The sequence below is a fragment of the Aspergillus sclerotioniger genome, assembly GCF_003184525.1.
Source record: "Aspergillus sclerotioniger CBS 115572 chromosome Unknown BO94scaffold_57, whole genome shotgun sequence".
Taxonomy (NCBI): Eukaryota; Fungi; Ascomycota; class Eurotiomycetes; order Eurotiales; family Aspergillaceae; genus Aspergillus; species Aspergillus sclerotioniger.
In genome coordinates, this window is record NW_020291047.1 from 84,176 (window position 1) to 95,794 (window position 11,619).

Below are 11,619 nucleotides of genomic sequence, written 5' to 3' on the forward strand. Positions count from 1 at the left end.
ACAGAATGAATAAATGAAGGCCTAATATTCTCTCATGTTGTAGGCAATACTAAAGATATCTAGACATTTATATACATGTGATATGCTGGCACGTATTGTACAAACCTAGTATGCAACTGTTACATACTACAGTTGCTAGGTTTGTGTATCCTTTGGAACAGCCAATGGATACCACTTCCCAGTGTTATACTGTTGGATGTAGATCCAGTAGCATCTACAGATATAAAGGGAAGCCTTGTCCTGCGCCACGCATCAGGAATATCAGTCCACTCATCCCACCGTCAAAGTCACCGACGAGGAGGGTGTGTAGGCTATGGTGGATTTTGTTGTCAAGAAGATCGGGCTCTTGGATTATGCAGTGAATGAGAGAGTCACATCCAACTTTCCATCTTTTTTTTTCTTTTGTGCACTAAAGACCCATTGAAACCTGATTATTATTAACAAATACCACCCAACCTAGATTGACAACGGCATCCACACCTTCCTCGCCGACACCAATATCGATATATTTGATAACGTCCAGACTGTCAACGCCCGAGGCATGTTCCTCTGCTGCCGCGCCCAAGTCGCAGCCATGTAGAAGCAGACCTCACGGTCGTATACCAGCCGTACTAGCACGCGGGATATCAGTCATGACGCAATTTTGAACGTCTGTTCAGCCAATTCTCTCGCTGGACTGGCCGGGAAAGGCCCCTATGTCAATCCTCCAAGCATGCGTGTATGGCGGTGACCAAGATGACAGGGGTGTTTTATTTTCCTTTATCTTTATTTTACTCCGCCTTGCCTATGCTCTTTGCCATAATGAATTCCCCTCTGATACATACATACAGGCTTGGACCACTTTGCCGAAGGCATTCGCTGCAACGCCGTCTGCCCCACCTGGGTACGCACCCCGCTCCTTGACAGCGAACTCGAACGCAACCCCCATGTCCGGGCGGAGGGCGAGGAGGTCGGTGATACAATTGTGTATTTGCTGAGTCCGTCGGCGAGTTATATTAATGCGACAAGTCTATTGTTGGATGCGGCTGTTACTGCGACGTTGCGGTTGCATTGAATTGGTCCTTGGGTTAATGGAGAGTGGAATTACTTTGTCCGTATTGTTGACAGAATTGAGCTTTCCAAGAAAACCCATTTGATACTATATGAGTATCTGTTAATGGGCTCTCTAAGACTCTTGGTTCGTTCAATTAGCAGCTCTTTATGGGATTGGCTCTATTTGATCATATTTGCTGATTATCTTCACCAATATAGATAGGTTTATCTGAAAAGTTCTGGATCCATACCCCCATAACCCTCATTTACACGCTTCCATCCCCTCACTCGTTGAAATATAACCTCGAAACGTTACCAACGAGAACGTGCACTTAACACAACCTTAAATCTGCATTCTCTAGTATCATGCATGCCACAAACATCAGGCAACAATATACAGTCCATGAGTTAGAAGATTGAAACATGCAAGTAATACTCCCACTATCTACTTTGCAGCACTTCCATATGATGTGTGTGAAAAGGAATGTGAGGATCTGACGTTCAAGTGTCAGAAAGCCCAATCCTTAATTCACATACCCTCGTTAATATCCCATCCCTCCTCCCCCAACCAGCCTCCAGGAAACCCGAGTCGAATAGCACCACCCTGGTCTTACTGCGCATCATTGAAAGCACTTGCTGCAAGCACGTATAAGAGATCAGCGACATTGATGTATGCAGTATGTTGTGCGCCACTGTGGAGGTCCATCAACATTCTTGACACAACAGCGGCAGTATACATATTGCTTCTGTGGCGCCGAGGGTAGCATCACATCTCAAGGTATGCTTCGATTCTTTGGCCCATGCAAGTAGAATCGTCTGATCATTTTAACTCAAGCTCTTTCGCGCCCTGCGATAGTAGGAGTGTGTTTCAAGCTGTCCAGAGTGATCCACGTGTCCTCCGTGAGCGATCAGTGAGACTTGCAAAACATTTCACCACAACGATCCGCTACTACCGACTAGGATAGGAATGATTGGTGATAGGTGGATAAATTTCAAAAACACCAAAACGCGTTTTTTCCTTATGGCGGCTATCGTCCGCCGTAGGTGGATGGAAGTGTGGCTCGGATGCTTCGGAAGGATTCGTGTTCCTTGATCCTTTCCGTTGTTGGGGCCTTTGTTCCGACTTCATTGTTCCATTGTATGGATGATGATGTCATTCGGGAAGGAAGGGCGGATAGCGATACCGATAAAGAGGATTAATTATATACGCTGACTCATAAAGATACATGCAAATAACAGACAAAAGAATGGGAATCGAAAGAAAAAAAAAAAAACAGAAAGACAGATCTACTGGTCCTTCTTTCCCCCCGCAAATTCCAACCCTGTCAACTCGCCATGCTGCGCAAACCACACATCCTGCAGATAATTTCCCCGTGGCAGCCACGGCCCCCGATCGCCGGCCTTCGGCAATGCGTCCGCAGCCCGGGTGATATATGTCGAGTTCAGGTTGAGCAGACGACGCGGCTGCACCGTCGTGGCCTCGTCGCCCTGGAAGCGCGGCACTGCCGATGGGGCGCTTCGCCGGTCCATCTCGCCTAGCAACCGGCACAGGAACAGCGCAGTAGCATCGGCGCCCAGGGTCCATGACGCGTTGGTATATCCGATCACAAAGGCCGCGTTGGGCATATCCTGCACCATCATGCCGTGCCAGAGGTATTTGTCCGGGAGGTGTACGGGAATGCCGTCGACGGTGACAGAGGCGCCGCCCGCGATCTGAAGACGCAGGCCCGTGGCCGTCACGATTAGGTCGGCCGGAAGGGTCTCGCCCGAGGTGAGCTCGACGCCAGTCTCGGTGACGGTGCGGATGGTATCGGTCTTAACATCGGCATGGCCAGTGTGCAGCGAGCGGAAGAAGTCGCCGTCGGGACACACGCAGAGACGCTGATCCCACGGACCGTACCGCGGTTCGAAGTGAGGGGAAAACGGAACCGAGTCGGGCAGTTGGCGCGTCACCGACAGCCGCAATAGGAATCGCGCGGCGCCAGGGAAGGTCTGGCAAAAGCAGTAGAACAGCCACGAGCTGATGAACCAGTTCAAGCGTTGGAAACGGCGGAAGACGCCCGAGGGCAGCAGATAGCTCAACCACGATTTGTTTCGGTTGGGGAGCGACAGAATGTACGTCGGACTGCGCTGCAGCATCGTGACCCGGGCGGCTTTTTCGGCCAGCTTGGGCAGCAGGGTGATCGCTGTGGCACCGCTGCCGATTAGGACAATGTTCTTGTCGGAGTAGTCCAGGTCCTCGGGCCAGAACTGCGGGTGGATGACATCCCCCGTGAAGCGCGATAGGTTGGGGATGTCGGCCTGCAGGGGCTGGGTGTAGTCGTAATATCCCGTGCCAAAGATGAGGAAGCGCGCCGTCAACGGACGCGACTGGCCATAATGGTCGACGGCCAGCGACCAGAGCTGTTCCTCCGAGGACCAGTCGGCACCCAGCAGGCGGTGCTGGTACCGGATGTGCTGGTCGATGCCATGCTTGGCCGTGGCCCGGTGCAAATACGACACGATCGAGGGGCCCTCGGCAATGGGATTACTGCGGTCCCAGGGGAACCACGAGAATCCAAAGGTGAAGAGATCTGAGTCGGAGCGAATGCCAGGGTACTTGAAGAGATCCCAAGTGCCACCGAGTGTGTCACGAGCCTCGATGATGGCGTAGCGATAGTTGGGAAACTGCGACTGCACGCGATAGGCCGCGTTGATGCCGGAGATACCGGCGCCCACGATGAGCACGTCAAGAGGTTCAGAATTAACATCCATGATGATATACAGGGGAAGATGGGGGATGTGGTGCCTCTAGTGGTGTCCCAGACGACATTTATAGATTCAAGGCAAGACCGGCCGTACAGCTCACATGGCCTCGGCAGGGCCTGAATTGCGTCCGAGGCAGATGATCGTATCATCGTGGGCTGCAACGGCCTGTAACGAACGGCCTGCAAATTGTGCTGCAGCTTCAGAATTGGACCCTTGCTCGACCCGCAAAATGGATCGGGGGATCGACAGCCCATCGCTCCCCAAAACGGCAACCCTTGCGACTCACATGTTTCTGATCGGCCTCTGGGATCGGTGGCCCTCCCCGGCTGTAGGACAGTGTCTCGTGAAGATGCCAGTTAGATAAGTCCCTGTTCGGCCAGGGTTGCACGGCGGGGATCTGCCCTGAAGCACAACGGCATTATTGTCCTCCATCATGATTCAATCCCGCGCCATCTCGCTTTCTCTGGCGGAAAAACTCGATTTTGTGCCCGCCCTGGCCTCAATCGTCCTGACCATCCTTCGGGCTACATTAACCTCACTCTGGCGCTCCGCTGCTTATCCCAAAACCCTGGTGCTGCACATTGGCTATGCAGCGTTTCGCAAGGCGACGACACGCTTGACAGTGGCCCAGATGCAGTCCGTTCACCCCGTGCTACCCTAATCACCACCAAGACACCACTGACACATCGCAGATATGCTTTGCCTACCACCAACAAAAACTATGAGCGTTACGTGCGGAAGCACAAGCTGCCGTGCAAGACGGTTGACCTTGGCGACGGCGCCCTGGGCCATTGGATCGGTGACCAAACGGCCGACAATGTGTTGATCTGGTACCACGGTATGTCAGCCCCTTGGAATGCAGGCATCGAGCACTAACAAAAGAAATAGGCGGTGGCTTTGCCCTCCCGGCCAATGTCGGCTACTTCAAATTCTTCACCAGGCTCATCAACACCATGGCCGCGTCCAACAAATCCCTCGCCGTCTTCACCCTCACCTACACCCTGGCTCCCCAGGCCAGCTATCCCACCCAGCTCCGCCAAGCCGTCTCTGCCCTGCGCCATGTTCTCGATAAGACCAACCACAGCCCATCGCATGTTGCGCTTGGAGGCGACTCCGCGGGAGGCAACCTCGTTGGCGGAGTGCTTTCCCACCTGGCGCATCCACACCCGGAGATCGCCTCCATAACACTCTCGGGGAACCTGCTGGGGGCGGTAATGATCGCGCCCTGGACGAGCATGGAGACCAACTACACAGACCAGGTTATCGACTCGCGCGGGGATCTGATCACCCCGGCGGTGGCAGGACCCTGGGCGAAGGCTTATCTGGGCACAGCACGGCGCGACTATTATACAGACTTGTCGACGGCGCCGACAGACTGGTTCACCTCATTTCCGGTGGAGCGGGTGCTGGTATGTGGCGGGGGGAGCGAGATTCTGTTACCGGTCATCCGCGACTTTGTGGACAAGTTCTCGGCCGGGTTTGAGCGGGTGGAACTGTGTGTGGGTGAGGGTGAGGGCCATGTGGCGCCTATCTATAACATGTATATCGGGGATCGGGATGAGACGGTACAAGGGAAGCGAGTGGTAAGTTGGTTGCGGGAGGTGCTGTGATGTAGATATTCGTGGTGTCGGATTTGGCGTATATAGGCTGGTTGGGGTGTTTGATACATATGATATGTTTGATTAGTGTGTTTGTATAGTGAATATATAGTATCACTTATGCAAAAAGTGAATGTGAATACAAACATGGCCAAATCAGCCAAACACCTTTGATTCTCTATTTTACTTAAGGATACCTCCTATCTTCCCACACAGCAGATCGCCCAGAATCCCACCCAGAGCAAGACAGGCTATCACAGCCACAGATGGTATATAATCTTCAAATGCGCACACATTGCAATTAAATAAGTCCATTAAAATCATGCTAACATACAAATACATCAGAACTAGGTATCACTGCTTCTGCTGCCACTCCCGCAAATGCAGCAAATCCGCCGATGCCAGCGCCCTCACCCGCTCTTGCATCCACGTCGGAAATGCCCGCACCAGACTGGCCACCCAGTACCTCTCTGGCAGGATGACTTGCCCACTCTTCCCAGACAAAATCTGCTTCGCAATGGCATTTCCTACCCGCTCGACCGTCAAGACCGGCTGCTTGAACTCGTTGCCCGCGTCCGTTAATTGCTGGATCATGGGCGTACGCACCCAAAATGGGTGAACCACACTGAAACCGTTAGCACATCACCCTTTCCATACCCAGCGGCTTTCGAAGAATAACAGAAATTAGCTCACCTAGTCTTCACTCCCGTCGTCTTAAACCAATACTTCAACTCCTGCCCTAGCCCCTCATGGAACGCCAACGCACTCGCCTTCGAACAACAGTAATCAATCATCTCCCCCAACGCCACAAAACTGGCCATACTCGCCACTGTCACCACATGGCCGTGGTTGCGCTCGATCATGGCGGGGAGGAACTCCCGCACCGTTATGAAATGCGAAATTGTATTGACCTCGAACGTCTGTCGGATCTTGGCCTCGGGTTCCTCCAAGATGGTTCCATCATGGCCCACCCCTGCGTTGTTGACCAGCACTGTAGGATGACCATGCTCGGAGCGGATCTGCTCGGCCACGGGGTGGAGGGCGGTGGAGGAGGTGATGTCGGCTTTGTAGAAGGTTACATTGGGAGCTATACTGTCAGTAAGTGGCTAAGGTAAATGATAAGGGGAGCATACGGAGCTTGAAGGAGGGTTCTTGAATATCCAGGATGATGACTCGGGCGCCCTGGCTGGACAACTCAGTCATGATCTGCTTGCCAATACCGCTACATCCACCTGTCACGAGAACCAGCTCGCGATTATTGTTCCAAGTCCGGCTGCCCAAATTGTTAAGCGACAGGGTGTTGAGTACGCGGTTGGTCTGGCGCAGCGCAGTGAGTGCCAGCACAGCACCGATAGCTTTGGGGACGAGTGGGTGCAATAGCGCCTGCTGGGCCGGGGGCGGTAGGCTGGCCACGGCAGTTTGGGTCCATTCGTGGACGACGGCGGGGGAAAGAAACGACATTATGGTGTTGATGATAGTGTTTGAACAAAGTACCGACCATTGATGCACGTCTACCGTCGTCGTTGCTATATATGGGCTGCATATATGACATGCAACCGAGGCTCATATGAGAACGACACATTTATGAGATCACCCCGGAATGGGAAATCGTTGCGATGAGGGTCTTAAAGTTTCGGGCAGTTGAATTGCGGAGATGCGATCCACTGGCTCAGTTTTTGCGCGCCGATCCCGTGGACGATCCAGGCTGGGACACATGTGATGCTACGGTTACAGTGATCTAAGGGGCTAAGCTTGATCTGCCTGTTTGCTTCTGCCCCTCGTATCAGATTGCTGCTGTCGGAGGGGTTAGGGTTGCCAGCAGCCCATGTGCCAAGTGCCAGCCGAGGCAACCCTCATTAGGGCCAGTCGATCGCTCCCTGATCCTCGCTGCTCATCTAAAACGAGACTCTCATTTCGACTCCTGAGCCATGTCTGTCCTACCTTCTGTATCACCACGCCACCATGGACTCTGGGCTTGTGCTGCTGTCCGTTGCCTTGGTGGAGGCCTATCTCCTGCAGCGCAGCTTGCTGCCCGACTGGGCATTTCGCAGTGTGACTGTTTTATCGCTGGCGGGAAATCTAACCCTCCGATTGATCTGGGGATTGTTTGTCTATCCGTACTTTGTGACTCCGTTGCGTCATCTGCCCACTCTTCCGGTATGCCATGAATCTTCACGATGATACCGTCATGGGATCCTGCATATACTAACGATGTAGGGCAACCTCAACCACGGCCGCGTCCTCTTTGACGACCCTCGCGGTCGTCTCCCACTGCAATGGATGAAGACTATTCCCAACGATGGGCTCATTCACTTCCGCGATATCTTCAACCGGAGTTTCCTGTTGGCCACTAATCACCAGGCCATGCTTGACATTATGAGTACCAACACCTACGACTTTGAGAAGCCGTGGCGCACGCGCGAGTTTCTGGCGCGGATAATTGGATTCGGGCTGATTCTGTCCGAGGGCGGCGCGCACAAGAAGCAGCGACGGGCGCTCACTCCCTCGTTCAATGTGCGACATATCCGGGCGCTGTATGGACTGATGTGGTCGAAGACGGGGTTATTGATGGAAGAGCTAGAGAAGGAGATGGACTTGAATGAGGGGAAGGTGGAGATGAGTGTGTGGGCTAGGTATTCTCCTTAATTTCTTATTCTTATTCGTCTATGAATTCCCTCATACCTCTCACTAGCATTCAACCTCATATAATGCTAACCAAACAGCCGCCTGACCCTCGACATCATCGGCCCCGCCGCCATGGGCCGCGACTTTCGCTCTCTCCAAAATCCCGAGAACAAAGTAGCCGACAGCTTTCTTGCCATTCTCGAGCCTACGAGAGAAAAGATCGCCTTTCTGGCCATCAACGTGCTCCTCCCACAGTGGTTCGCGCGGCGTCTCCCGTGGCGACTCAACCATGTCATCGACACGGAGACGGGCTTCCTACGCGAGCTATGCAAGGACATCGTATTGGAGAAGAAGGCCTCTATCGTAGCGACACAAGCCACGGCCGCCGAGCTCGAGGCCGACATTCTCGGAACAATGATGCTAGGGGGAGATTTTACCGACGACGAACTAGTGGATCAGATGTTAACATTCCTCGCGGCTGGCGTAAGCCCTCCCTCCATCCCTTCCATCATCATCATCCTCTACGCAACACACAAATACTAAAACCCCGCACCAGCACGAAACAACAGCCAGCGCCTTCACCTGGGCCTGCTACCTGCTCACCCAGCACCCAGAATACCAACCTCTCCTCCGGGCCGAAATCCGCTCCCGCATCCCCAGCGGCACCTCGCCCATCACCCACTCCGACCTCGAATCCCTCCCCCTCCTCAACGGCATCGTCCAGGAAGTCCTCCGCCTCTACCCCACCGTCCCATTCACCCTGCGCGAATCCATCCGCGACACCACCGTCGCCGGCACGCACGTACCCCACGGCACTCGCGTCCTTCTCTGCCCGTACGCCATCAACCGCAGTCCACAATTCTGGGGGGCAGACGCGGACGTCTTCCGTCCGGAACGGTGGGTGGATACGGATGTGAGTGGGAATAAACTGGTGAATCAGCATGGAGGGGCGGGGACGAATTACGCCCAGATTACATTTCTGCATGGACAGAGGGCGTGTATAGGGAAGGATTTCGCGAAGGCGGAGTTGAGGTGTGCTCTTGCGGGTGTGTTGGGGAGATTTGAGATGGAGATGCAGGATCCGAAACAGGTTATTCATATTGCGGGGGCGGTGACTACCAAGCCGGTGGAGGGGATGCATTTGAGGGTGAGGAGGGTAGAAGGGTGGTGATTTTGATGTGGTATATATGATTTGAGTATATGACTGAACATTTCGAGCTAGGTAGTGCATGTCTGCTAGAGCGGTATATAACGACTTATGGGAATGACTTTTGTTTAAACCCGAACATGAGAGCTATAAACATCACTTTTACCGTCCATGTGCATGTGCATGTCCATGATGGTTATGACTATGCCCATGCAAATACTCACTCACCTTCCTCTTCTTCCCTCCCTCTTCCTCGTCCATCTCCATCTCAATCTCATCTTCATCCAACCCGGGCCAATCCTCCCACCCATCCTCCCAAATCTCCGCCATCATCTCCTGCTTCTCTCCGCGAGTTACTCCCTTCTTCCGCATAACACCCTCCCACCGCTTCATCTCACTATCATTCAATAGACATTCATCAAGCAGCTCCGTAATCGCCACCGTATCAATACCCTCCCCGATAAACACTATCTCCTGACGACGATCCCCCCATTCACCCTGAAAGTCGTCCGTGATGGACTTGCGCACGTCCGCGTCCTCTGGCCATGCTTCGTCGGGCAGTTCGGCGAACCACCCGCCGCCGCAGCCTAGGGTTAGCATGACGCCGGCTTGACTCCATTCGCCGAATTGATAGGGGCGGGTGGCTAGCCAGAAGAAGCCTTTGGAACGGAGGATGGGGTGGAGAATGGGGTGGGCGCGTTTGTTGGAGAGGATGGTTTCAGGGGTGGGTTGGTCGAGGTCGGGCATTTCTGAATCGGAATCGGAATCTGGATGTTCTTCTTCATCTTCTTCTTCCTCGTTGTCTTCGTCTTCGTTGTCATCATCGTCGTCGTCGTCGTCACCCCCGGCGTTTTGCAACAAAATAAACTTATCATACAACAACGCGAATAGCCTCCGCGGATGAAACGGTCTTCTAGCTGTATACACAAAGTTATTGATGCCGTACCTGTCCAGTTAGCAATCCTTCAATCCCAGATAAAGAGGACAGTACTTACTCCAATGTCTCTGGCTTGGGCGCCATCCGCACTCCATTCGCTGTCTCCACCTTGCCCATCTCATGCAAACTCCTCAACCAACCGGCACTACTAGCCGCACGCAAGAAATCAAACCTCTCTGTCCCCAACACCTCCCTCACATCAATCTTCGAATACCTACTCTCCAGCACCTTGGCCACGGGATTTAGTAATCCCACCAGGGTGCGTATCTTCTCTTTTGCCACAGAATCTACCATATCAATTTTATTAATAACAATCACATCCGCAAACTCAATCTGATCAACCATAAGATCGGAGATAGTCCGTTCGTCTTCGGGGATAATTTCCCCGGAGCCGTATCGATCGGAGAGGAATTCCGCTGTGTGGAGGTTATGGTGGAGGTTGAATGCGTCGAGGACGGTTACGGTCGTGTCGAGGGTTGTGAGGGTTGAAAGACCACCGGATTTTACACTACCCATCGTCCCCATTATCATTAGCATATACCCAAGCAATGGAACGAAGAAGGTGGCGGGGGAGACATACACATCCTCAACAACCTTCCTACTCTCCCCATCCAATCCCTCCAACCCTAACCCAGAATCACCCCCCGCTTCAAGCATAGCGGCACTAAACTCCGCCGTGAAGGTCTCGGCTACTTGCATGGGTTCACTGATCCCTGTGCTTTCTATGACCACGTACTCGACGCCATCTTGGGTGGTTAGACGGGCGAGTTCGGAGAGGAGATCGCCGCGGAGGGTGCAGCAGATGCACCCGTTTTGTAACTGGATGAGGGATTCTTTGGTGTGGGAGATGCTGTGATGGTGGGATTTGATGAGGGTGGCATCTATATTCAAACTTTTTTCTTCTGATTAGCTTATACTGCGGGAATGGGGAGGTAGAGGAATATAGTTTGGCTCTCTGCTTCTGATGGGGCATAGAGGGATCTTCAAACATTTGAAAAAAAGAGAGAAAGATGGTGGAAAGTACCTGCTCATATCATTCACAATAACTGCAATTCGTAACCCATGATCCCCTGACTGGAGGATATGTTCTAGTAGAGTGGTTTTTCCACTTCCCTATTCCATTCTTACTTAGCCATCACCACCACCGTCACCTTATGACAAAGAAATGGAATGGAGTAAATACATACCAGAAACCCAGACAACAGAGTCACAGGTAACTTCTTCTTTTTCGTACCCTCCAATTCATCAGTAGTGGTTGGAGTTGGGTAAGTGAGGGATTCTCTGCCGGAGTCGATCATGTCTCTCTATTTTTCTGTGAAGAGGGAAGAAATTGATAAAGGGATTAGAAGGCATAATCTGACTGCTTTGGATATTGAGTCTGGATATTGTTTATATAGTCTCGACCACCAAGGTATGAGTATTTATCATCAGGGGTGTGATTGGTGATGATGGGGATGGGGGGATCCCAGGGTCCCTGTCTGCAAGGTGCGTGACAGCAAGGTACCCACCACTAGTACTGATTCCGGGGAGGT

At 52.7% G+C, this 11,619-nt stretch overlaps 6 protein-coding genes across 6 annotated transcripts; 3 read left to right on the forward strand and 3 right to left on the reverse strand.

Moving 5' to 3' along the window:
* Positions 1 to 110: 110 nt before the first annotated feature.
* On the forward strand, positions 111 to 1,054 carry BO94DRAFT_614283 (NAD(P)-binding protein; the record flags this gene model as incomplete). The annotated part of the gene is made up of 6 exons (XM_025616731.1): positions 111 to 139; positions 229 to 304; positions 335 to 370; positions 461 to 576; positions 607 to 716; positions 831 to 1,054. 6 exons carry the CDS (start codon positions 111 to 113, stop codon positions 1,052 to 1,054), a joined length of 591 nt encoding a protein of 196 aa, XP_025461479.1.
* A 1,163-nt stretch (positions 1,055 to 2,217) lies between these two features.
* Positions 2,218 to 3,804, reverse strand: BO94DRAFT_540819 (flavin-containing monooxygenase). Its single transcript, XM_025612995.1, has one exon. It carries the CDS (start codon positions 3,784 to 3,786, stop codon positions 2,320 to 2,322), a length of 1,467 nt encoding a protein of 488 aa, XP_025461480.1. The 5' UTR covers positions 3,787 to 3,804; the 3' UTR covers positions 2,218 to 2,319.
* Positions 3,805 to 4,003: 199 nt separating this feature from the next.
* On the forward strand, positions 4,004 to 5,502 carry BO94DRAFT_504753 (lipase/thioesterase family protein). Its single transcript, XM_025609520.1, has 3 exons — positions 4,004 to 4,416; positions 4,473 to 4,618; positions 4,669 to 5,502. Exons 1-3 carry the CDS (start codon positions 4,214 to 4,216, stop codon positions 5,388 to 5,390), a joined length of 1,071 nt encoding a protein of 356 aa, XP_025461481.1. The 5' UTR covers positions 4,004 to 4,213; the 3' UTR covers positions 5,391 to 5,502.
* Positions 5,503 to 5,725: 223 nt separating this feature from the next.
* On the reverse strand, positions 5,726 to 6,839 carry BO94DRAFT_570370 (SDR family oxidoreductase; the record flags this gene model as incomplete). Its single annotated transcript, XM_025614804.1, has 3 exons — positions 5,726 to 6,003; positions 6,072 to 6,465; positions 6,512 to 6,839. 3 exons carry the CDS (start codon positions 6,837 to 6,839, stop codon positions 5,733 to 5,735), a joined length of 993 nt encoding a protein of 330 aa, XP_025461482.1. The 3' UTR covers positions 5,726 to 5,732.
* A 473-nt stretch (positions 6,840 to 7,312) lies between these two features.
* BO94DRAFT_504758 (cytochrome P450) lies at positions 7,313 to 9,264 on the forward strand. Its single transcript, XM_025609521.1, has 4 exons — positions 7,313 to 7,535; positions 7,596 to 8,011; positions 8,102 to 8,486; positions 8,560 to 9,264. Exons 1-4 carry the CDS (start codon positions 7,341 to 7,343, stop codon positions 9,172 to 9,174), a joined length of 1,611 nt encoding a protein of 536 aa, XP_025461483.1. The 5' UTR covers positions 7,313 to 7,340; the 3' UTR covers positions 9,175 to 9,264.
* Positions 9,265 to 9,312: 48 nt separating this feature from the next.
* Positions 9,313 to 11,385, reverse strand: BO94DRAFT_614286 (CobW domain protein; the record flags this gene model as incomplete). The annotated part of the gene is made up of 5 exons (XM_025616732.1): positions 9,313 to 10,096; positions 10,146 to 10,595; positions 10,668 to 10,979; positions 11,112 to 11,200; positions 11,275 to 11,385. 5 exons carry the CDS (start codon positions 11,383 to 11,385, stop codon positions 9,313 to 9,315), a joined length of 1,746 nt encoding a protein of 581 aa, XP_025461484.1.
* Between the last annotated feature and the right edge of the window lie 234 nt (positions 11,386 to 11,619).